General features: G+C 44.8%; 1 protein-coding gene across 1 annotated transcript in view; it reads left to right on the plus strand.

Moving 5' to 3' along the window:
* Positions 1-27,406, plus strand: part of LOC124550786 — a 223,375-nt gene that overhangs the window by 73,626 nt on the left and 122,343 nt on the right. The window contains exon 2 of the mRNA XM_047125509.1: positions 9,891-10,205. Within this exon, the coding sequence (XP_046981465.1) occupies positions 9,891-10,205 (315 nt within the window). The remainder of the gene's footprint in view (positions 1-9,890; positions 10,206-27,406) is intronic.

Genomic DNA, 27,406 nt, shown 5'->3' on the forward strand with positions numbered 1-27,406 from the left:
ATGAATCCTACAAATCTTTCGTGTAACATACCGCGTGATCAAAAAGTCAGTATAAATTTGAAAACTGAATAAATCACGGTATAATATAGATAGAGAGGTACAAATTCACACACATGCTTGGAATGACATGGGGTTTTATTAGGACCACAAAAATACAAACGTTCAAAAAATGTCCGACAGATGGCGCTTCATCTGATCAGAATAGCAATAATTAACATAACAAAGTAAGACAAAGCAAAGACGATATTCTTTACAGGAAATGCTCAATATGTACACCATCATTCCTCAATAATAGCTGTGGTCGAGGAATAATGTTGTAAACAGCACTGTAAAGCATGTCCGGAGTTAAGGTGAGGCATTGGCGTCGGATGTTGTCTTTCAGCATCCCTAGAGATGTCGGTCGATCACGATACACTTGCGACTTCAGGTAACCCCAAAGCCAATAATCGCACGGACTGAGATCTGGGGACCTGGGAGGCCAAGCATGACCAAAGTGGCGGCTGAGCACACGATCATCACCAAACGACGAGCGCAAGAGATCTTTCACGCGTCTAGAAATACTTTTTTTTTTGGTCCTAATGAAACCCCATGTCATTCCAACCATGTGTGTCAATTTTTACCTCTCTATCTACATTATTCCGTGTTTTATTAAGTTTTCAAATTTATGCTGACTTTTTGATCACCCGATATATTGCAGGTAAACTCAGTTGGACAACGGGCGCTATGTCCGTAGTCTCATCAAAGATTATGCTGAAATAACGAGAATCTTTGATTTCCTCCAGTATTCTCGATAAAATCACTGTTTAACAGCATGAAATAAATTCGTTACACGTTGTTTTACTTATGTAAGTGGCGTTCACTTCAGTGGTCTCAAGGTGCTGTTTTAGTTGCAAGTCTCCAGTGTCAATTCTAAGGAGTATCTAGCAGTACTTGGCAGCACAATGCCTCTAATATGAAAAAAAGTATGTTTTTGGAGGTAACGAATACATTTGTTCACATAGGGTACGTCATAGCACCAGTACAGGCGACTCAAGGCAAGTCATGATACTAATACTACTGTGGGAGCAAGCAGACAAATAGTTGCGTGTGCACAGTACAGGGGCAGCGGCAAAGACTCTAGTGTGCACATAATCATTTAATCTTTGCTTCGTGTTTGTTTTTGTCTTAGATGTTCTATGTTAATGTCTGGCTCATTGCTTCACAATAAAGTTGAACATTAGGAATACGAACGAGTCTATCATTAATAGAATGGAGGTACGTATTGGCTACACTACTAACAACGCGAATCCGGCAGCGTACGGGCTCAACATCATTTCTATGATGTTGGGTACTCATGCGTCTACACTCTCCCAGGTACCGAAAGTTTAATTATACCCGACTTGTACATTTAGGTGTGATGAAGATAACTGGAGGATATCTACCAACAATAGCTGAGACCATATTGTTGTTGTGTTGCTCTTCAGTCTGAAGACAGATATGAGTACCTCTCCATGCTACCCTACCCCGTATAAGCCTTTTCATCTCCGAAAATCCGCTGTAACGTAGAATCTTTTGGATTCGCTTACTGTGTTCATCTCTTCGTCTGCCTCTACAATTTTTACGCTCCACACTTCCCTCAATCACTAAATTGATGATCCCTTGATGTCTCAGGACGTCTCCTATCAACCGATCCCTTCTGCTAGTTAGGTTGTCCTACAATATATTTTTTCTTCCCGATTCAATTCAGTACCTCATCATCGGTTACGTGAGCTATACTACTAATCTTGAGCACTCTTCTGTAGCATCACAATTCGAAAACTTCTATTCTTTTCTCGTGAAAATTATTTATAGCCCATGTTTCACCTCCATACAGTACTACGCTGGATACAAATACTTTCAGAACAGACTTCCTAAGACTTGCATCTACATTCAGTGTTAACAAATTTCGCTTCTTCAGAAACGCTTTTCTTGCCATTGCCAGTCCACATTTTATATCCCTTTCACTTCTGGCTTCATCAGTTAGTATGTTAATAAATAGCAAACTCATCTACTACTTTTCGTGTCTCGTTTCCTATTCTAAATTCCACAGCATCACCTGATTTAACAGGAGTTAGAACGGAATTTTTTTTCACATTTTCGGATTTTTATCTCATTATAAAATTTGCAATTTACCGAATAAAATGATATATATAGTTAAGTCCTATATATATAAATCACTTATAAATTCACAGGGGAAGTATTTTATTTTATTTTTTAAATATAATCTACACCGGTTGTAAATGTTAAAATTTTTACATGTATTACTTCAAGATCTAATAAAATCGATAATTTTTTTATATAGAAGGGTGTGGACTGCTATGTTATAAAAGTTAAATTGAGTGTTTGTATTGATCATGTCCAGAAGAGGATGGGAACCAGGTTAAGGAAGTTGAAACAAAGTTTGAGAGACAAGAAACTTTCTGATGGTAAAACCATAAGAGGCAGGCTGACAGACAAAATGATTGATGAACTGCAGCAGTATTATGGGACAGCCATTAGAAATAATACTGAGGATTTGTTGAAAATGAAGCAGGCAGGATTGGCTACCTTCTCCCACGGATAGTCAATTGATGAAAAACCAGTACACCACCTTTGCCCTCCTAGACTTGATTCATGGTGCAGTTACCGCAATGCACAGTACTCAAACAGTCGTACAGCCATAAACATTCCATCCCAGCTGCAGCCATGGGTATCGTATCATAAAACCTATTTACAGAGACCCGGCAAATCCTGAATTACTGAAGAAATGTCTGCATGGTTAGACTTAAAATCCTATTGAGTCGCTCATTAACCTTATATGGACTCGCTTACCAAAAATGATTTGTTGGAATGAAGACACTACAGTGGGGGGTCAGTGATGGTGTTACTGCTTTTAATGATGGCAACATTGGTAGGGTGAAAGTGCTGCAACATATGGCAATTAATCCTGAAGCAAACTGCATCAGAGAACGAACAGATGGATATGGTTCGCATTGATGAAGCAGAGTATACAGCACCGTTGGCCAGTAAGGAGCCCAGAAAGAAGAAAAGAAGAAAAAACTTGGGAAAAGATTAGTATGTTGTAGGGTGCTTCTGAGTGACTAAAGACAAAAAGTTAAGGATATATTAAGTGAATTACAGCCTTTTGAAACTTTAGAAGCCGTTTCTGAAAATTAACATTTTCTGTTTCATTTTTCCCTAAATCTCAGAAACCACTTCGAACAGAGTATTCAAATTTTCAGAGATTAGTAACATACATATCCTGAGTCTACTGAACCAAAAGAAGAACATAATTTTATGTGTAATTAAAATTATTTAGGATAACGTACCTAGAAAGTACACAAAATTTTAACCGTGTAATTAAAAAAATTTTTACTGCCGAAATCAGTGGCTGAAGTGTAATTATTGTAGTTCAGGAGACTCAGAACATACAGTTTAACGTCCTGTAAAAGTTTCGTGTCAATGGCTGCAGTGGTTCCTGAAATACAAGGAATCCAAGTCACAAAAACACTGTCGGGATGGGGCATTCCAACTCCCCTTAATTCGACTACATTCCAATATCCTTATTTCGTTTTTGTTGATGTTCATCTTACATCCTCCTTTCGAGACATTGTCCATTCCATTCAACTGCTCTTTCATATCCTTTGCTGTTTCTGGCTGAATTACAATGTCATCGACAAACTTCAAACTTTTTACTTCTTCTTCCTGAACTTTAACTCCTACTCCAAATTTTTCTTTTCTTTCCTTTACTGCTTGCTCAGTGTACAGATTGAATAATATCAGAGACAGACTACACCCATGTCTCAATCTCTTCTCAATCAATGCTTTCGTTTCGTGCCCCTTGACTCTTATAGCTGTCGTTTGGCTTTTGTACAGCTTGTAAATAGCCTCTCGCTCACTGTATTTTACCTCTGCTGCCATCAGAATTTCAAAGAGAGAATACCAGTCAACATTGCCAAAAACTTCCTCTAAGTCTACAACTGCTATAACCGTATGTTTCTCTTTCCTTCGCTTCTCTTCCAAGATAAGTCGTTAGGTCAGTATTGCCGCACATGTTCATACATTTCTCCTCCCTGAGATCAGCTTCTACTAGTTCTCCCATTCTTCTGTATTTTCCAACCACGACTTATTAAGTTGATAGCTCCGTACGATTCGCACCTGTCAGCATCAACTTTCTTTGGAAATGGAATTTTTACATTCTTCTTGAAATCTGAGGGTATTTCGCCAGCCCATACGTCTTTCACTAAAGATGGAACAGTTTTGTCATGGCTGACTCTCCCAAGGCTATCAGGAGTTCTGACGAAATCTCGTCTACTCTTGGGGTCTTGTTTCGACTAGATATTTCAGCGCTCTGTCGAATTGTTCTCCCAGTATATTTCCCATATCATCTTTATCTATGCCCTATGCCATTTCTATATTGCTTTCAAGTTCCGGTCCGTTCCAAAGACGCGCAATAGATTGAGTCGTAAATGAGGAAAAATACTTCGTACGAAGTGTCACACATTGAGTTACAAATATAAATTCGTTTCGTCATGTTACTATGTCACTAATGGCAATGCAGTTGAATGTTATAAGATGGAGAAATGTGAAGCTGGCTTTTGGGTTTTCCTGTGCAAGGGGACAGACAGCAACACCGCACAACATGTATGTGTTGTAAGTAGTCGATGCAGCCGATTAGAACGCGAAGCATGCGGCGTAAGGCTATACTATGCGTGACAAGGCCGACAGTCACAGCATCCACAACTATCTCGTTCCGTTTTCACCATCTAGTATTACGTATTGTAGCTAGTTGGCACAGGAAGGAAATGTATTACCGTGAATGTATGTTTTGTTATTTGGTATCTGCGTCCTGGATTTAGTCTTAAGGAACGAGTACAAAAAATCAGAATACAAAATACTACTACTCAGACATGACACAGTAAATCCCAACGAATACAAAACGGCTGTGAAAATCTAATACAACACGGAAACACATGACTAGGAGCGTTTTATAAGTACTGTTCGAAATGAGGGCTGCTGAACATGGTCCATCATGCCAACCTCTCTTCACGTATGCGAGGGTTGCCCAGAAAGTAAGTTCCGTTCGGTCGCGAAATGGAAACCACTGGGAAAATCTGGTAAAGCTTTGCACAGTTGGGCAGTGTCTCTAGTATGCCCGTCGATCGTGCCGCGTCGCTCTTTTCAGTTTTGAGTGAACAGTGAGCACGTAAAGATGCGTAGGGAATAGCGTCTCCCGCTAAGTATGAGGGCCTGGTTAGAGATTTCGCCTGTGTCATGCATCCCACATATCACAACTGTGGATCAGTTCCTTCTTCATGCCAATTCTCGGCCGCACACCGCAGGGGCAATGAAGACGCTCCTGCAGCGTTTCCCATGCGAACTGTTTGATCACCCCCTATACAGTCCGTAATTGGCTCCTCCTGGGTCTCATCTCTGCTAATAAGAACCGCTGGCTATAAAGACAAAATTTTTCCACAGACAACGAGCTGTAGAACAGTGCAGATAACTGGCCGAAAGCACAGGCAGTGCTTTCTATGACGAGGGTACTGGAAAGTTGATACAACACTACGACAACACTCGAAGTTGGAGCGGCGACTATGTAGAGAAGTAGGTGGAAGGTGTAGGTAACTGTTGGTTTCTCGTTTTTACTGTGGTTTCCATTTCGCGACCGATCGGAACTTGCTTTCTGGACAACCCTCGTATGACAGGCATGTTGTATTCTGCGTCTAAGGTTGTTGATATCAACAATCCGTCTTTCATAAATCACAGATTTAAGACGGCTCCACAAAAGGATATCCAGTGGATTAAAGTCTGACTGTCTAGCTGAGAATGCTACAGGGTCTCTTTGGAAGCGAAATCCAGTGGGTTAAGGTCTGGCGATCTAGCTGTCAATGCCACATAGCCTCTTTGGAAGGGAAATCCAGTGAATTAAGGTTTGGTCATCCAGCTGGTAATGTTACAGGACCTCTTTGGAAGGGAAATCCAGTGGATTAAAGTCTGGCGTTCCAGCTGGCAATACTCTAGGGCCTCTTTGGAAGTGTCCAGGTCGCATCCACTTTGCCGCTGAAGTGAGGTGGCCAAAGTAACGTCTTACAACTAATGCAGCAAAGCAGCATCCACGAAATACAGATATCGCTCTCCTGTCAGACTTGGTGATAGCGCAGGTGGCCCTATGAGATGCCGATCAAAGCGCCACAGCAGATATTGACGCTGCTTCGTTGTTGGTACCCTCGTAACACTGTGCCGTGGAATTTTCTTCTTCCTTTTCTTGCCATTTACGCACCTCCTTCGTGGAATAGGTTTTGTAGGTGAACAGTATTATTCGTTAAAAGAGCTTGTCGTGCTTCTGGCGCCGTAGGATGAATTTGCAGTTATCCAGCCTGTGCTGTAGTCTTGCAGCGATAATGCTTGTACCTTCTGCATGCGGGAGGGATGGTAATGATTTCTGTCCAGTATTCGCACAACAGAAGATTGTGACATTCCGACTGCAGTGGTGCTTATTGTACGGTCCTCGCAACAGTGTGTAAGAAATTATCTTCGTAATCCGCAGTGTACGTCGACGGTCGGCAACGGCCACAGAGTCCTGGAGGTGCCACACATCCACCATACTGCATCAGACGCCCGTCCTCTGAGTAAAATGTTTTTGCGGATTGTCTTGAAATGTCAGATCTTCCATCGGCAAGCCCATAGGTGCCGTGGATGCTTCAGTATGCCTCGTTTGTGAAACTTGCCGTAGTAATAACAGTGGGTCGCGACCGTTGCAGCTGTCGGCGCGGCAGGTATCGGCTAAACAGAGTTAACAGGCAGTGCTGTTGTAAAGGCGTCACGCACGCCGCGGTTGATCCAGAATGGTTCAAATGACTCTAAGCATTGTGGGACTTAACATCTGAGGTCGTCAGGCACCTAGACTTATAACTACTTAAACCTAACTCACCTAAGGACATCACACACATACAAGCCCGAGGCAGGATTCGAAACTGCGACCGTAGCAGCAGCGCGGTTCCGGAGTGAAGCGTCTAGAACCGCTCGGTCACAACGACCAGCACGCCGCGGTTGACCTTCCGCCAATGACCGCTCTTTATGTTTGCAGGACAAACATTCCCTGACGTGAGACTACTCTCTGTCATTGCCAGCAACGTGTGGTTCATAAGTTCTGATTCAATTCCACATACACTACCGCCGGGGTTGTTCTTTCTCGTATCTTTCAAATGCTTGCAGATACAAATCCTCATTCGTGTGTCACATGATGCGCCTGTGGTCGAATAATACGTCGTGACCGTGGGGTTTGTCGGTTGGTGTTAAACGATTAAGGGGCAACAACAGGGTGAGCGGCGAAAATATTGTTCAAATTCAGGATTTTTTTTCTCTGTACCGGAATGTAGCGGACAAATAGGGTTTGCTGCAATGAATAAAGCATACTTTGAAGTTTTATTGGCACTTTTATTAAAAAATATTAATACTTTCCATGTGTATTTTGGATTTTCCCGAGGCGGCTCTGAAAATAGTTAGATCGACGGTTGTCGCTTCAACTCCGGTTGTGGTTATCTGAAACATGAAATTAACATATCATCCTCATCATTATAGATGTAATTTTAGTTCATCATTGGGATACGCAAAAAAAAAAAAATTGGCGGAGTTAAAGACATTTGAAAAATGATCATTTTTGGACCCCTTTTTTTTTTGACCGACAAAAATGTTAAATATCAGCATAAAAAAATCGGCTAGGATGAACTGTAGAGAATTAAATTTTCTTAAAGCGAGACCAAAAATCATAAAAGTCGGATGAAAACTGTAGCCTGGGCTACGACAGCCATGCCGAAGAGCATGATTTTGAGAAAAACCCGTTTAAAGTTTGACAAGTATTTGTCATATAAAATACGGGACAAAGTTTGAAACTTACGGGATATCGCCGATGCCTGGTCCATAACAACTTTCGCCCCGGTTAATGGATGTCGCTTTCTGCTACTTTGACTTGATAAGCCCTTATTTCCGTTCTCAAAGGCCTTTCCGTCGCTCAACGCATCACCGCTGACATTTCTATCTTCGCAGAATCGGCACATTTCATCGCCGATATCGATCTGAAGGGCATTTTCCACGTGCATTAATGCGGCATGGCCTACATTGAATAGACGTACTGCCAAATTTGAAGCAATGCAACAATTCCGCTTCGGGTGGATGTTATTTTTGTAGCGTATCTCCAAATGAGACTATGGAAACTTTCGTTCAGATTTTCAGCAAAACCGCCCGAATAAGGCTCAAGTAAATCAGGTCTAGCAAAAACGTAAACATCTCACGGATGCAATGAAGGCTACGTGAGCGCGCAATCGTATCTACATCTGCATCTACATCTACATCTACATACACACTCCGCAATCCACCATACGGTACGTGGCGGAGGGTACCTCGTACCACAACTAGCATCTTCTCTCCCTGTTCACTCCCAAACAGAACGAGGGAAAAATGACTGCCTATATGCCTCTGTACGAGCCCTAATCTCTCTTATCTTATCTTTGTGGTCTTTCCGCGAAATATAAGTTGGCGGCAGTAAAATTGTACTGCAGTCAGCCTCAAATGCTGGTTCTCTAAATTTCCTCAGTAGCGATTCACGAAAAGAACGCCTTCCTCTAGAGACTCCCACCCCACATCCTGAAGCATTTCCGTAACTCTAGCGTGATGATCAAACCTACCAGCAACAAATCTAGCAGCCCGCCTCTGAATTGCTTCTATGTTCCCCCTCTGACGCCGAGCCGTGCTGTGCACGCTCGGCTTCAAACGCTCACAGAATCGTGGCTTTTCGGAGTTCGCACATAATATTTCGGGGAATAATTCTTCAATGTTTATAAATTCGAATACCGTAATTTTAAAAAAAATCGAGTTTTTCGACCGTCACCCTGTCGTTCCCCCTTAAGTGGTTATTTGTTTTTACGTTCCCAAGACATCGAGAAGAACAAAATGAACAACGGTCTGTTACTTGTTACCCATACACCTTTCGGCTTTCGCTTCCTTGCTTAGATCTTGTTTTCTGTCTGGCCATTTGATGTTCAAACAGCTGCTGCTCTTTTGTCCAAATGCCAATTTGATCAAAGGTACTCTAAAGTGGATGAGGCACATGGTGAGGTCATGGTGCGGGTGCTTTATGACATGTCTGCATAAGCAGAAGAAACTAACGATCAAAGTCCGAAAACAATTTATTGGACTGTCAATTAACCAAAACAAATTATCCAAGTATAACACCAACACAAAACAGTGATCCGTCTTCGAATCACAACTACGTACAGGAATAATATAAATGGCTCTGAGCACTATGGGGCTTAACATCTATGGTCATCAGTCCCCTAGAACTTAGAACTACTTAAACCTAACGAACCTAAGGACATCACACAAAAATAATATAGAAAACAACAATTTCCTACTAGTCTCCGCCAGAGACTCCTCCGATATACCGAGCCTAATCCAGAGATCAGCGAGAAGATCCAAGCTGGGCTGCCGGGGCGGCAGCTATCCACGTCTGCTGGCGGTGGATAAACTGCCGATGTGCGGCCGAGCGCCGGCCTTTATAACACTTTGGCTGATGAGTACCTCGGAACTATTTTCCATCACATGGTTTGACGTGCGAAAATAGTTCCAGGATCTGCAGCGACCTCTTCCTTATGTTTATGTGAGCCGGTACTGGGCCCTGGTGGCCGCTAGTGTCTTTGCTGTGTTGTTGTTGTTGTTGTGGCCGTTCATCAATATTGCCTGATGGTTGTGTAGTGCTTCGGTGTGCCTGCGAAGCGGGCAACCCGTGGCTGCAGGCTGTCAGTTTGGTTGCCGACGCTCTAGGCGCCATGATGTCTGGTGGAGAAGGCCACAGCAGTTTACGTTTTTCCTCCTCTGTTTTCGCGCTGCGGCAGGTGACTGGAGAGGTGGGGGAAGCCCCGCGGCCGACGCTGTCGCGGGCGGCGGTGATGGCGGCGGCGAGGGCGGCGGTGGCGGCGCGGGCAGTGGCGGCGGCGCGCCTCGCGGGCGCGGCGGGGGCCCGGCTGGCGCTGATGGCGGCGGCGCCCGCCATGCGCGCCGGGGGCGGTGGCCGGGCCGGCTCCGCGGTGCGCGTGGGCGGCGGGGGGGCGGCCGGCGTGGGCGGCGGCCCTCTGCTGCTGGGTCCCGTCGCCAACTCGAGCGAGCCGCGCTGCGCCAACGTCTCCAGCGTCCACTACAGCCTCGACATGGTGAGCCGCCTCGCCGGCACGTTTTATCTCTTTTACAAGGCGACCTTACAGCCACCTCCTCTGACAGTTTCTCTGTACCTACGCTACCGGCCATTAAAGTTGCTGCACCATGTAGATGACGTGCTACACACACAGAATTAACCGACAGGAAGAAAATGTAAATGATTAGCTTTTCAGAGCATTCACACGAGGTTGGCGCCGGTGGCGACGCCTACAACATGGGTATGAGGAAAGTTTCCACCCGATTTCTCATACACAAACAGCAGTTGACCGGGGTAGCCTGGTGAAACATTGCTGCGATGCCTCGTGTAGGGAGGCGAAATGCGTACCATCACGTTTCCGACTTTCATAAAGGTCGGATTGTAGTCTATAGTGCTTGCGGTTCATCGTATCACGACATTGCTGCTCGCGTTGATCGACATCCAATGACTGTTAGCAGAATATGGAATCGGTGGGTTCAGGAGGGTAGTACGGAACGCCGTGCTGGATCCCAACAGCCTCGTATCACTAGCAGTCGAGATGACAGGTATCTTATCCGCATGGCTGTAACGGATCGTGCAGCCACGTCTAGATCCCTGAGTCAACAGATGGGGACGTTTGCAAGACAACTACCATCTGCACGGACAGTTCGACAACGTTTGCAGCAGCATGGACTATCAGCTCGGAGACCGTGGCTGCAGTTACCCTTGACGCTGTGTCACACACAGCAGCGCCTGCGATTGTGTACTCAATGACGAACCTGGGTGCACGAATGGCAAAACGTCATTTTTTCGGATGAATCCAGGTTCTGTTTACAGCATCATGATGGTCACATCCGTGTTTGGCGACATCACGGTTATCGGACACTGGAAGCATGTATTCGTCTTCGCCATACTGGTGTGTCACCCAGCGTGATGGTATGGAGTGCCATTGGTTACATGTCTCTGTCAGCTCTTGTTCGCATTGACGGCACTTTGAACAGTGGAAGTTACATTTCAGATGTGTTACGACCCATGGCTCTACCCTTCATTCGATCCCTGCGAAACCCTACATTCAGCAGGATAATGCACGACCTCATGTTGCAGGTCCTGTATGGGCCTTTCTGGATGCAGAAAATGTTCAGCTGATGTCCTGGCCAGCACATTCTCCAGATCTCTCACCAATTGAAAACGTCTGGTCAATGGTGGCCAAGCAACTGGCTGGTGACAATGCGCCAGTCACTACTCTTGAAGAACTGTGGTATCGTGTTGAAGCTGAATGGGCAGCTGTACCTGTACACGCCATCCAAGATGTGTTTGACTCAATGCTCAGGCGTACCAAGGCCGTTATTACGGCCAGAGATGGTTGTTCTGGGTACTGATTTTTGAGGATCTATGCACCCAAATTGCGTCAAAATGTAATCACATGTCAGTTCTAGTATAATATATTTGTCCAATGAATACCCGTTTATCATCTGCATTTCTTCTTGGTGTAGCAATTTTAATGGCCAGTAGTGTATGTATGTATGTATGTGTCTACTAAACCGGGGAGCTAAAAACGATGGAGAGGCTTCCTCCAGTAGTAGCACTCCGTGGTTCGCAAGCCCACAACAGGCCACAGCAGTCCACCCACCCCACCTCCTCTCACACCCAGGGTTATTGAGCGATTCGGCCCCCAGTGGACCCCTCTGGGAATGTCTGATACCAGACGAGTTTAGCACCAAATGCTTGTGTGGTAGATTAATTACGGTGCACAAGCACGTGGAGACTGTATTTGTGCAGCAATCTCCGACATAGTGTAACCGAGACGGAATAAGGGGAATCAGTTCGCATTCGCCGAGCCAGACGGAAAACCGCCTTAAAAACCATCCACAGGCTAACCGGCACAGCGGACCTCGATACTAAAACGCCGGGCGGATTCGTGCCGAGGACTGGCACGCCTTCGCTCTTGGGAAGCAGCGCGTTAGACTGCGTGGCTAGACGGGCTGGCTTTTGTACCTATATGTCAGCGTCGAGGCTTAGCTTCCTAAAGCGGTACAAAAAATGCGACCCTGTCGATTTGAAGAAATCCGAGCGCTCTTAAGGACAAATCATTCATCGTAATTTTAACACAGCTGCCGGTAGCCCGGCGCAAGAAAAATACGTAAATTTTCTAAAAATACCTCTCAGTGAAAAATTTCATTTACAATGTGCTGTGCCGAAGTTTGCAAGGCACACCACAAGGAAAGGTTTACTATTTACTGTGTATTTCTTATTTTAACGTTGTAATTATACACATTTTATTTCTTTTCACGTCATGTAGGACACACTAATACATGTCAGTAGTGATCCAGTTTTCTTTTTAATAAAGACTTCATGAGTACCCACCTCTGCCTTTATTCCAATCTTCTATTACTCCTTCTCCTCCTGCCCTCTCTCTGCCCATCTCCTACTCTTTGCTCTCTCTTGGTCCAACTGCTCTCACTCTCTGTATTCATCTCCTCCTCCCCCAACTTTCTGTTCACTCCCCTCTCTCTCTGTCCACCTCCTCTTTCCCCTGACCATCTCCTGCTCTTCCTCCTCGCTCTATCAATCTCCTCTCTTATTTCTTTGTTCAGACAGTATGTAGGAAGTGTTCCAATTTTGGCTGAAATCGGTCCAGGGCAGGATTCTTCTTGTTGAATTTTTTACATCAATCTTCTGACTAATTTGATCCGGCCCGCCACGTATTCATCTTCCTTGTCAACCTTCCCACCTCACAGTACCACTTGCAACCTACGTTCTCAATTATTCTCTGGATGTATTCCAATGTCTGTCTTCCTCTATATATTTTACCCTCTACTGCTCCCTCTATAAGATTAAGGAGAAACTTTTTACACGTGGCTCTGCTAATGTATGCACATGTCACATACACTCTATGTGATCAAAAGTATCCCGACACCTGCAGAACCACGCGTTTTTCATGTTAGGTGCATTGTGCTGCCACCTACTGCCAGATAGTTCATATCAGTGACCTCAGTAGTCATTAGACATCGTGATAGAGCAGAACGTGCGCTCCGTGGCACTCGAGGTATCGAGTGTGGTCAGGTGATTGGGTGTCACTTGTTTCATACATCTGTACACGAGATGTTCACACTCTTCAACTTCCCTAGATCCACTACTTTCGATGAGATAGTGAAGTGGAAACGTGAAGGGACACGTAAAGCAGAAAAGCGTACAGGCCGACCCCGTTTGTTGACTGACAGAGACCACCGACAGTTGAAGAGGGTCGTAACGTGTAATACGCATCTATCCAGACCATCACACAGGAATTCCAAACTGCATCAGGATCCACTGCATGTACTATGACAGTTAGGCGGGAGGTGAGAGAACTTGGATTTAATGGTTGAGGGGCTGCCCATTAGCAACACATCACACCAGCGTAAATATCATACGACGCCTCCCTTGGTGTAAGGAGCGTAAACATTCGGCAACTGATCAATAGAAAAACGTTATGTGGAATGACGAAACACGGTACACAATGTGGCGATCCGTTGGCAGAGTGTGGGTATGGCGAATGCCCGGTGAAAGTCATCTGCCAGAGTGTGTAGTGCCAGCTGTAAAATTCGGTGGCGGTGGTGTTATGGTGTGATCGTGTTTTTCATGGAGGGGCTTGCACACCTTGTTGTTTTGCGTGGCACCATAACAGCAAAGGTCTACATTGTTTTAAGCACCCTCTTGCTTCCCACCGTCGAAGAACAATTCGGGGATGGCGACTGCATCTTACAACAGAATCGAGGACCTGCTCATAACGCTCGGCCTGTGGCGGAGTGGTTACACGACAATAACATCCCCGTAATGGACTGGCCTGCACAGAGTCCCGGCCTGAATCCTGCAGAACACCTTTGCGATGTTTTGGAACGCCTACTTCGGGCCAGGCCTCACCGACCGACATTGATACCTCTCCTCACTGCAGCACTCCGTGAAGAATGGGCTGCGATTCCCCAAGAAAACTTCCAGCACCTGATGGAACATATGCCTGCGAGAGTGGAAGCTGTCATCAAGGGTAAGGGTGGGCCAACACCGTATTGAATTCCAGCATTACCGATGGAGGGCGCCACGAATTTGTAAGTCATTTTCAGCCAGGTATCCGGATACTTTCGATCGCATATTGTATTTAACATATTTCACACGTATTTGAACACACATGAAATGACACAATTTCAAAGACAGAATGTCATCTTTTTTATCAGACAAATTAAAATTAAAAGAGTATTTATAGTCTTTTTTAATCATTGCTTACACAGATGATAAATCGTGCTTATTGTCTTTGTCCTTTTCACTCGATGGCATTTCACATGTAAAAACGTCAGTGTTTTTCACATATTACAGGAAAATATTAAGTCCTTTCTTCAGGTATATTCACAGGGAAAAATACGCCAGCAGGGGCACAGTATGGGAGTTCGGTCGGTTCTGGAGGCGCACTCGGATAGCCGAATTGGTTTGGGAGACCGTTTTCGATAAACGGAAAATTCGGGTGCGAGTCCCGGTTGCCACAAATTTTCGTGAAACAAACAGCTGAAATCAATGTCTATTCGCAGATTAGAATCTGGTGCGTGGAGCTCTCGGTGAAACACCACTCCTCTCTTGAAATGTCAGTCACTGGAATTTAATGAGCCTTTCCTTGACGCAGTCTCGCTTTATAACGAACCGGTGACAAAACTCCTCCATTGATTGTACCTCGTAACTGACCCAGATTGACGACCAGTTGCAAAGGCTGCAAATCAAGGTTTTTTAACATACCCCTTCGTTAGTGAATTCCATTTACTTAGGACTGTTGCAGTGATTTTCTGTCTCTCTTCTACGAGGCAGTGCTGAAAAGCAATACCTCCAAATTTTTTGCGTGTAAATTCTCAAAGATTTTTAAATGAAACAAACATAATTAACGTTCTACATCTTTATTCTTGTCGTCTTCATATTTGTAGCTCCCTGCCGCTAGAGGGCACCGAATTGTAACATGTAACGTGGCGGTGCATAGCGTATGTATTTCCGTGCATGACAGACACACACTCAGAACACAGAATGCACGAATTCGAAGAGTTCTTTCACAAATGTCAAAAATAACAAACATTCTACAGTGACGGTATCAACAAACTGATCTCACGCTGGGAGAAATGTGTTCGTCACCAGGGTGACCATGGTGAGTTATACATATGGAGAGATGACGAATAAAAGTGTAAAAGATTAATAACGTTCGTTCTAATTAAAAAGCTCTGTGAATTTTCATATGAAAAATTCAGAGTCATTACTTTTCAGTACCCTCTCGCACTTTCCATGTTATCAGTTTCTACTTTAGATCGCTCCGGACGTTGACTCTCAGATATTTTAGGTTTTTATACGCTTCTTCATTGTCTGGTCTTAATTCGCGAAGGACTTTTTTGTGGGCCGACTCTTCCTAAGCCCAACAAAATGTAGATTCCACTTCTGATTTTTCTGTTCAGTCCTTTGTGCAACCGGGAGCCATCGCTGCCTTTACATATATGAGCAGTCCCACGCCGCTAGCGCATACGTTCCTCTCCACATGAGTTACCCAGGGCAGACACTGGCTGAGCCACTGTCTTGTGATTCCTGTATCGCCGTGCTGCGGCTCTGTGGCGAGGGAATTCCAATGCTTACCATTACTTCAGAATTGTACCTGCAAAAAGACAAAAAAATTTACAACTTAATTCTTACGAGGCGATTTATTACAGTCCTTCGTAAATCTAGCACAGCATTAAAATGTACACTGAAGAGCCAAAGAAACTGGTACACCTGCCTAATATCGCGTGGGAACCCCTCGAGCACCCAGAAGTACCGCGACGTGGCATGGACTCGACTAATGTCTGAAATAGTGCTGGAGGGAATTCACACCATGAATCCTGGAGGGCTGTCCATAAATCCGTAAGAGTATGGCAGGGTGGAGATCTCTTCTGAACAGCGCGTTGGAAGGCATCTCTGATATGCTCAATAATGTTCATGTCTGGGGAGTATGGTGGCTAGCGGAAGTGTTTAAACTCAGAAGAGTGTCCCTCGAGCCACTTCCAAGCAGTTCCGGACTTGAGGGTATCGCATTGTTCTGTTGGCATTGCGCAAGTCCTTCGTAATTCACAATGGACATAAATGGGGATGGTGGTAAAAATAAAATGTCGTGTGGCTAGGGCCTCCCGTCGGGTAGACCATTCGCCGGGTGCAAGTCTTTCGATTTGACGCCAATTTGGCGACTCGCGCGTCGATGGGGATGAAATGATGATGATTAGGACGACACAACACCCAGTACCTGAGCGGAGAAAATCCCCGACCCAGCCGGGAATCGAGCCCGGGCACTTAGGATTGACATTCTGTCGCGGTGACCACTCATCTACCGGGGGCGGACGGGGATGGTGGTGATCAAACAGGATGTTCCGTACGCGCCACCTGTCCGAGTCGTACCCAGACGTATCACAGGTCTCCTATCACTCCAGCTGCAGAGGCCCCACACCATTGCAGAGCCTTCACCAGCTTGAACAGTCTGATGCTGACATTCAGGGTCCATGAATTGATGAGGTTGTCTCCATACCTGTAAACGACCATCCGCTCGATACAATTTGAAACTAGACTCGTCCGACCAGGCAACATGTTTCCAGTCATCAACAGTCCAATGTCGGTGTTGACGGGTCGAGGCGAGGCGTAAAGCTTTGTGTCGTATAGTCATCAGGGGTACACGAGTGGGCCTTCGGGTCCGAAAGCCCGTATCGATGACGCATCGTTGAATGCTCCGCACGGTGACAGTTGTTGATGGCTTTACCGGATTCCTGATCAAACAAATTTCGGGTTTGCAGCCGGTCGTCGTTCAATACTTCGCACGATATTTCAACTGGGCACCTGCCAGTCATCTTCAGGTGAGCCGTCGCAGACTGGCGGAAACGTCCTCCGTTCCGCAATATATAGCGTACTGTAACTATTCTGCGCATGCGTCGAAAACTTGATAGATGAACCACACTGCCATCCAGCAGCGCCCTCGCTGGTGGAATAGCGGAACTCAGGCGCCCTCTGCGTTGCTGTTTGCCGCGGCCGTCGACGCACTCTGTCGTCTTCGATTTGAGCAAATCGTGGAGATGATGGGATTCCGTGCACTGTCCAGCTGGTAGCCGCTGTCACGGTTTAACAGATTTTCCGCCAGTCGTATTTCTACGGATTCTTTAATAATGGAGTGCCAGAAAGACGTCGCTGTGGACAAAATCATTGTTTTCTCATACTCCATTGCAAGCCCGAAATTTGTTTGGTCAATTCGCCTGGAAAATTTTGAAATTCACATCGGATTCCTGATATTCGCGGTACGCTCGTGAAATGGTCGAACTAGAAAATCACCACTTCATCGTAACCTCGGTGATGCTAAGTCCCAACGCTCGCTCGTCCACGATAACACGACGTTCAAAGTCACTTCAATCTTGATAACCTGCCATAGCAGCAGTAGTAACTGATCTAACAACTGCGCCAGACACTTGTTGTCTTATATAGGTATTGCCTGTCGCACCGCCATATTCTGCCCGTTTACACATCTCTGTATCTGAATACCCGTTTCTTTGGCGCTTCATTGTAATGGAGAGTGCGTTTCAATCTGTTACCTTCTTGACCTCATGCTACTCAAAGAACGTATTTTCGTTCACTACGCTTCAAACGGTACTAATTTCTTCTGCACCACAGTTTTGGCGTAAATTTCAATGTTTCTAAAGCATTTTTCTACGAGTGGTGTTCAATAAGTAATGTAACCTTTTTTTCTGAAAGCAGGTTGGTTTCATTCACGATTTCAGTTTATTATATTGTTCCCCACTCTTCTACTTTTCAACATAATCTCTGTTCAGCTCGACGGGATTTCTTCACCTTACTAGGAAGGCCTGTATGCCTGCATGGTAGCATCAGGAACCTCCTCGTCATCCAAGTGCTGCTTCCCCGTGGGTGCATCCTTCTTCCTTGGGCCAAACAGATGGAAGTTGGACGTTGCGAGATATGGGCTGTAGAGCGGATGGGGAAGAACAGTTCAGTGACGTCTTGTCAGCTCCTCTCAGGTGCGCATAAATGCGTGAGGCCTTGCGTTGTCACGGTGAAAGAAACGTTCATCTCCAATTTTTGTGGCGGTGGACATGCTGAAGTTATTCCCTTAATTTCCTGAGGGTAGTACAGTACACATCAGAGTTGGTCGTTGCACCATGAGGGAAGACATCAGAGTAACCTCCCAGAAGGGCGCCGACATCACTTCACCGGCTGAGGGAACGGCTTTGAACTTCTTCTTCGGAGGACCAGGAGAGATGGTGTGGCCCCACTACACTGACTGCCGTTTTGTTGCGGTTCGAAGTGATTAACACCTGTGACCGTGCTCCACAAAAAAATTATCACAGTCAGTCTAGTAACGCGCAAGCAATTCCGCGCAGATGGTCCTTTGTTGTTGTTTATGGTCTTTATTAGGCAGCGACGCACACACCCAACTGGTGGACGTGTGTGTCGCCACTACCAACAGAGAAGTCCAGGTGAGCAGCGAGGTGTCTGATTGTGATCCGTCGATCAGCACGAATGAGAGTGTCCGCACGTTCCAACACTGCAGCGGTCACAGGTGAGTGGTCGGACAGACTTGCTCGATCTTGTTGTGATGGTGAGATGTGCCTTGACCTTTCGGTCACTGTCAGGTATCTATAGACACTCTGCAAGCTCCTGTTAATATCTGTGATGCTTCTGTTTTCCGCCAAAACACATTCGGTGACAGCTTTATACTTGGAACGCACCGCCATAACAGACGCCATTTTGAAGGCTACGTATAGCGCCGCCACACATTGGAACGTCCTGGAATTATAGGGGAATACTCCGAGATGTCCCCCTATTCCGCATTTTTCAACCCAAATTAGCTGAGAAAAGAATGTGTTGCATTACTTATTGAATGCTCCTCGTTTAAATAGATGACTATAGTGCGCGTCATTTACGACGGCGGCCGAGTTTAGGTTCGTTCTGCGCACCTGACGTCACAAAACACAGTCAGCCAATGAACAGAGAACGACGTTGCCAGAGCTCGACTGCAGTGCAGAGCACAGACGAGTTTCTTCAGTTTTAGAAACGTTCAGCCATAAATAAAGTAATTGAAGAAAAACAATGTCTTGATAGCAGACTTTCTTTTATAGAAAGTTTGGAAAAAGCATTCTTTATACCAATTGCTTCATATTCTATTAATTGATTAAACCAAACAAGCAATAAGCCTCCTAATTCAGGCGATAGCAAGGAAAGGTGTTTGTATCATTCTCACGAAACGCATTTTCGCAATAAAGAACAGCCGTAATTGTTTATTTCCTATTGTACTTCGACGAAACGTGAGTAATTCATAGTTCAAATGGTTCAAATGGCTCTGAGCACTATGGGACTTAACATCTATGGTCATGAGTCCCCTAGAACTTACAACTACTTAAACCTAACTAACCTAAGGACATCACACAACACCCAGTAATAAATTCATAGTCATACCAACAGTGTTTGTCGGTATTTTGCGTGATATTTTAAAGTCCTCCTGGACTTCTGTTCAATGACGAGCTGTGTTAGCGTAATGGCTAAGCGATAGGTTCTGCGTTCAATCCTTGTTCGGTGCTTAATAGTTTCTTTATTTAAAAACAATATCGAAGTGTCTTACTTCATGAATTTTATTCATTTGAATGTAATTTTTTGAAATTTATATTATATTATATTTATATTGTATTTATAATCATAAGTTTTCGGTTTTTCTAATTTTGCCCCCCCCCAATATTTCTTTTCACAACAATTAAAAACAGTGAAAAGGTACACATCCAATATTCATGTTATCTGTTTTGTTTGTATATCTTCTCTTACGCAGTCGCTGTTTTACTACTCATATTGAGATATATTCTTTTGCGACAGTATTAAAAGTATTATTTAGAGCACAATTTCGGCTCGTACGTTGCCGAGCTACTTGATTGTCTGACGCAGTTCTTTGCTTCGCTGCTTTGGCAACATCATATTCAATGGTTTCGTCGACTGATCTATGTGTTGGCAAGTATTTGCTGTCCGTTGTGACAAACACAAATTGTTTGCGCACTGCGCCTCACTGACAACATATTTTAGTTTCTATGTTTTATTACGTCCACAGTTCAGAAATGACTCTGGTATAAATAAAAGTTTTATTACAGTCGCGAAAGACAGAATATTTCTCAATATTACATACGACACCTATCTGGTACTTAAATTAAATGAGATATTGCTATCCAGTAAATTTTATATGAAATTTAGTTATCTTGTCCACATTTCATTCTCAACATTGTGGCAACTAAAATCGATCATACGGAAAGTGTAAGCTATGGACTTCTACCTCTGCAAACTCTTCAAAATTTCGTGCAATGGTTTACTACATTTAATGCTGCACAATAACTGCGTTGAACATCGAAACAAAATTAAGTCATTTATGGGGGGAAGGTATCAGTCAAGAAGATCTGTAAAAATCAAAGTTTTGGGCCAAATAGTTTGTGGAAATCGAATGATAAGTCTGTCAAAGCAGTCGGAACACCATGTGTTTCCACAGGCGAGCAGTGCAGTGATGTCAAAATGCGGGGAGCACGTCTCTGTAGCAGCGAAACGGTTAATGTGGCCGTGTTGGCTTTACTTCATAAACTGCGCGCTCCCCCCTAAACATAAGTTTGCGAACTATACTATGACGCTGCTTCTCTTGGCGCGTGCGTCGTTTGTAACTGGGAACGCAGCAATCTCCCGCGTCTGGGCGGGCATGAGCGAGCCGCCAAGATAAAAGAATTGAACTATAGTAGCCTGTGGAAAATTGTGGGAACAAAGAAGAGGAAGAAAGAAGTCAGCTCCTGAAAAACTCTGGAGATGAATATTAGCCAAATACATGTAGCAGTTCTGGAATGATAAGTAACGCCTGGACCACGCATGACTGCACTTAAAAGATTTTTTAGCAAGAGCTCTGTGAAAATGGGACTGAATTCCAGACCACTATTGTTATGCTGTCTGTGAAACAATTAACTTACAAGGAAACACCGCCAAGTTGACCTGATATTTTAAGGAGAAAGAAGCACAGTTAACGTATATCAGGTCCAACAATCGACCCTACGCGAAAATTTCGGCGCCGGGCGGAGTGTTATTTTAAGTAGTATGTATATCTAGGGACCGATGACCTCAGCATTTTTGTCCCTTAGGAATTCGCACACACACAAAATTTGGGCCATAATTCTGATAGTACGCAATTGTGAGCATCTGAATGTTCGGGTTTCAAACTTTCGCGTGCACCTATTGTTAGTCACTCGCCGCGCCCCACTCTGCCCCCTAATGCCCGCCCGCCAAGTACTGTACAGGGGAGTGACAACCGCAGACTTCCCATTCGCGGGATGTTGAAGGCGAGGGAAGAGAAAGGTGAGGCGGACACATCTGCCCAAAGTCTTTTGAAATCTTGTTTAAGAATGCATGTTATTCTGTGCGAAAATAGTAAGCGGTATGAGAAGATAACATATCAACTTCAGACACATACACTGATCAGCCAGATCATTACGACCCTCGACCTACGGTCGGTATAAACCTGTCCAGGTGATAGCAGCACGCACGGTGCATGTAGTGTCAGTGAGAAGAATGTGGAAGGCGCGCGATCTTAGTTTGACCGATGGCAGATTGTGACCGCCCGGTGGCATTTCGGAAACTGCACGACTCTTCGGGTGTTCGAGGAGTGCTGTTGTGAGTGTCTTCAACGCATCTACATCTACATCTACATCTACATCCACGCTCCGCAAGCCACCTGACGGTGTGTGGCGGAGGGTACCTTGAGTACCTCTACCGGTTCTCCCTTCTATTCCAGACCCGTATTGTTCATGGAAAGAAGGATTGTCGGTATGCCTCCGTGTGGGCTCTAATCTCTATGATTTTATCCTCATGGTCTCTTCGCGAGATATACGTAGCAGGGACCAATATACTGCTTGACTCCTCGGTGAAGGTATGTTCTCGAAACTTCAACAAAACCCCGTACCGAGCTACTGAGCGTCTCTCCTGCAGTCTTCCACTGGAGTTTATCTATCATCTCCGTAACGCTTTCGCGATTACTAAATGATCTTGTAACGAAGCGCGCTGCTCTCCGTTGGATCTTCTCTATCTTTTCTATCAACGCTATCCGGTACAGATCCCACACCGCTGAGCAGTATTCAAGCAGTGGGCGAACAAGTGTACTGTAACCTACTTCCTTTGTTTTCAGTTTACATTTCCTTAGGATTCTTCCAATGAATATCAGTCTGGCACCTGCTTTACCGACGAACAACTTTATATGATCATTCCATTTTAGATCACTCCTAATGCGCACTCCCAGATAATTTATGGAATTAACTGCTTCCAGTTGCTGACTTGCTATATTGTAGCTAAATGATATGGGATCTTTCTTTCTATGTATTCGCAGCACATTACACTTGTCTACATTGAGATTCAATTGCTATTCCCTGCACCACGCGCCTTTCGCTGCAGATCCTCCTACATTTCAGTACAATTTTCCGTTGTTACAACCTCTCGATATACCACAGCATCATCCGCAAAAAGCCTCAGTGAACTTCCTATGTCATCGACAAGGTCACTTATGTATGTTGTGAATAGCAACGGTCCTACGACACTCCACCGCGGCACACCTGAAATCACTCTTACTTCGGAAGACTTCTCTCCATTGAGAAGACATGCTGCGTTCTGTTATCTAGGAACTATTTAATCTAATCACACAATTTGTCTGATAGTCCATATACTCTTACTTTGTTCATTAAACGACTGTGGGGAACTGTATCGAACGCCTTGCGGAAGTCAAGAAACACGGCATCTACCTGGGAACCCGTGTCTATGGCCCTCTGAGTCTCGTGGACGAATAGCGCGAGTTGGGTTTCACACGATCGTCTTTTTCGAAACCCATACTGATTCCTACAAGGTAGATTTCTAGTTTCCAGAAAAGTCATTGTACACGAACATAATACGTGTTCCAAAATTCTACAACTGATCGACGTTAGAGAGAGATAGGTCTATAGTTCTGCACATGTGTTCGACGTCCCTTCTTGAAAACGGCGATGACCTGTGCCCTTTTCCAATCCTTTGGAACGCTATGCTCTTCTAGAGCATGGCGAAACCAAGGTGAAACCACGTGCAGACGTCAGGGTGTTGGGCGGCCACTCCTAATTACCGATGTCGGATGTCGTAGGCTGGTAAAACAGGATAGGCGGCGAACTGTGCGGAAGTAACATCAGACTTTAATGCCGAGCAGAATACGTGTCTGAGCGCACAGTGCACCCAACACTCCTAACGATGGGCCTCCACAGCCACTTTTACCACCGTGACATCGGCTACTAATACTGAAATGCGCACGTGGCCATCGTCATATTTGCCTTCTAAAGCGACAACTACGTATCCCAGCCCCTAGACAACGAAACCAGCCAGAACTTTTAATATTTCAACTGAGTCTGAGGGTACATAGTTGAGGGCCACTACACCCCACACCATTCATATTTGAAAGTTCACAGTGTGGAGACATAGAATTGACATACCAGGTGCATTCAAGTTCTAAGGCCTCCGATTTTTTTCTCCGGACTGGAAAGAGATAGAAACATGCGCATTGTTTTAAAATGAGGCCACGTTCATTGTCAATACGTCCCAGAGATGGCAGCACCATACGGCAGATGGAATTTTACAGCCAGCGGCGAGAATGAGAACTGTTTTAAATACTTAAAATGGCGACGTTTTCCTTACTTGAACAGCGTGCAATCATTCGTTTTCTGAATTTGCGTGGTGTGAAACCAGTTGAAATTCATCGACAGTTGAAGGAGACATGTGGTGATGGAGTTATGGATGTGTCGAAAGTGCGTTCATGGATGCGACAGTTTAATGAAGGCAGAACATCGTGTGACAACAAACTGAAACAACCTCGGGCTCGCACAAGCCGGTCTGATGACACGATCGATAAAGTGGAGAGAATTGTTTTGGGGGATCGCCGAATGACTGTTGAACAGATCGCCTCCAGAGTTGGCATTTCTGTGGGTTCTGTGCACACAATCCTGCATGACGACCTGAAAATGCGAAAAGTGTCATCCAGGTGGGTGCCACGAATGCTGACGGACGACCACACGGCTGCCCGTCTGGCATGTTGCCAAGCAATGTTGATGTGCAATGACAGTATGAATGGGACTTTCTTTTCGTCGGTTGTGACAATGGATGAGACGTGGATGCCATTTTTCAATCCAGAAACAAAGCGCCAGTCAGCTCAATGGAAGCCCACAGATTCACTGCCACCAAAAAAATTTCGGGTAACCGCCAGTGCTGAAAAAATGATGGTGTCCATGTTCTGGGACAGCGAGGGCGTAATCCTTACCCATTGCGTTCCAAAGGGCACTACGGTAACAGGTGCATCCTACGAAAATGTTTTTAAGAACAAATTCCTTCCTGCACTGCAACAGAAACGTCGGGAAGGGCTGCGCGTGTGCTGTTTCACCAAGACAACGCACCCGCACATCGAGCTAACGTTACGCAACAGTTTCTTCGTGATAACAAGAAGTGATTCCGCATGCTCCCTACTCACCTGACCTGGCTCCTAGTGACTTTTGGCTTTTTCCAACAATGAAAGACACTCTCCGTGGCCGCACATTCACCAGCCGTGCTGCTATTGCCTCAGCGATCTTCCAGTGGTCAAAACAGACTCCTAAAGAAGCCTTCGCCGCTGCCATGGAATCATGGCGTCAGCGTTGTGAAAAATGTGTACGTCTGCAGGGCGATTACGTCGAGAAGTAACGCCAGTTTCATCGTTTCGGGTGAGTAGTTAATAAGAAAAAAAATCGGAGCCTTAGAACTTGAATGCACCTCGTACAATACCACCGTTATTCAACGTATGCTGTTTCCAATGGGGATAAAAAAAATCATTATTCTGTCCCACAGCAGAGTACTATCATATTAAGATCTGAGCTAACCAAATCCACACGATCTGGTGACAAGTATTTTGCGACATGTACACTCCACTGAGGTAGTAGCGTCTAGATCAGGCTCGTCCAAGCTGTGCCCCTGGAGCGCCAGCGCCCCGGGCGAATTCGTGTGTTGCCGCAGTGGCCGAGCCGTGCCGCTTAGCTGGCCGTGCGGACCGCCCGACCGCCCGTCGCGCCTCTCGACTTTATACCATTAAAAGACACAACCACGGGTTTGGATATTTTTCTAGTCGTGGAAAACGTCTTTGAGTCAGTGGGTTTAAGGGGAGCCGGAGGTTGTCAAATCCAAAAAATTACGAACTTTTTTTTTTGCTACCGAAAATTAATTGGAACATTCCTCTTTAATGTAAACTTTGAATTATTGTTCTACTCGCCCTAGAAGTGAAGTTATTACCATTTTCCCCCACGCCTGCAGAGTAAATGGGCGGCCGCTGAATGCATCTAACACCCTCTCGTGACTTCCTGGCGAACTGCTTGGGATTTTCTCGGCCTGTTACGCATACAGCGCCTTATGTTACGCGTACAGCGAGTGTGCAAGGGTTGGCTACATTGTTTTCTGTGACAAATGAAGCGCTAAGAGCGCGGAACATCGTCTCTTTGCTGTTTACCGTTTCGAATTAGTTCAGTGTTGCGCCTGTTGTTGGTAGTATTATACTTCTTGTGTAAAGCGTTGTTCTGGTTACGATGCCACGTTTTAGTAACCGTGTATATAAGAAGAGGAAGAACGTAGGGAAAAGAAAATTAACACTAATACCAAGTTGCGATACTACAATTACTGAAACAGTGCGTTCTTCTGCTAAGCAACACATGGACGGCCATAGCCCTGTCACATCTTCTAGCAAATACTACCTTGGGGATGGTGACTCTAAAGGTTTCAAGACTATAGAGGAACTGAAACCATATGGAAATGAATTTGTAGTTGAAAAGTTGGAATGCATTGGGCATGTGCAAAAGCGTACGGGTGCACGGCTTCGAAGGCTCGAACAAACTTTGGGTTCGAGTAAGCTCAGTGATGGAAAGACAATAGGAGGGAGAGGCAGGCTTACTGATGAGGTGATTGAACGTCTACAGAGATACTATGGGCATGCTATAAGGCAAAATACTAGTAATTTTAGTGACATGCGAAAAGCAGTGTGGGCATTGTTCCTTCATACTGCCTCTTGCAATGAATACCCTCAACACAGCCTGTGTCCAAAAGATTCCTGGTGCAAATATAATGCAAAAAAGGACTACGATCACAAACACGGTTTGCCAGCAGCTGTGAGAAATGCAATAAAACCAATTTTTCGTGACTTAGCACAGCCAGAATTGTTACACAAATGTCTACACGGAAAGACGCAGAATCCTAATGAGAGCGTAAACAATTTGATTTGGAAAGTGATTCCTAAAAGGGTGTTTGTAAGCATAAAAACACTGCACTTTGGCATTTATGATGCAATAGCAACCTACAACCAAGGGGTGTGAAGTTCTGAAGGCATTACAATTTACAGCTGGGGTGAACACTGTACGAGCACTAAGAAATATTGACAGAAAAAGGATAAGAGGAGCAGAAAGAAGAGAAAGGCATATGAAGTATGATGGAACAACAGGCCAGAAAAGAAGACAGAAGAGGAAGCTTTTGGAGGATGAAGAAGAAGACCCTGATAATCCATCCTATAGTGCAGGAATGTATTGCGAAACTTTGATAGCCATTTCCCGTAAATTAGAATTTTTCGAATATAAGGAACATTTTCTCAAAATTCACTCGAGCTAGAGAGATGAAATTTTTATATAGCACTCCTAGTGGTCAAACTTACATTGTAGCTCAGCCATTTGGCAATATGTCCAGTAGTTTCATTTCAGTTTACTTATAAAGCAATTATTTGTAAAAAAATTTGGGTCATTAATAAAAAAAATAATTGGAAGGAAACTAGAAAAGATACTCCAAAATCCCTCTGTCATAGCTGCAATACTAAACCACTCTATATGTAAAAAAAAATTCAAATTTTTCTATTTGGCAGTTTATTCATAAATGTTCGTCAAACTTAGTGATTTTAACATGGGCAGCATAGGCACGTCCGGCTCCCCTTAAAATGGGAACGCCTGAGCAGTGTAACAAGGGATGGGGCCACCGCGCTACGAGGGATACGCACTGGATTCCTGGGTTACGTCAGGTCAAAAATGGCTGAAGTCGGCTGTTCCTTATTCGCGACAGTCCATTGTCTGATATATCAGGAGGCACTTTGTGCGAAGATTGTCAGCATGAAAAATGTTATGGACACAGTTCTTCGAACGGTTAATTATC

This window comes from Schistocerca americana, chromosome 9, assembly GCF_021461395.2.
Source record: "Schistocerca americana isolate TAMUIC-IGC-003095 chromosome 9, iqSchAmer2.1, whole genome shotgun sequence".
Taxonomy (NCBI): Eukaryota; Metazoa; Arthropoda; class Insecta; order Orthoptera; family Acrididae; genus Schistocerca; species Schistocerca americana.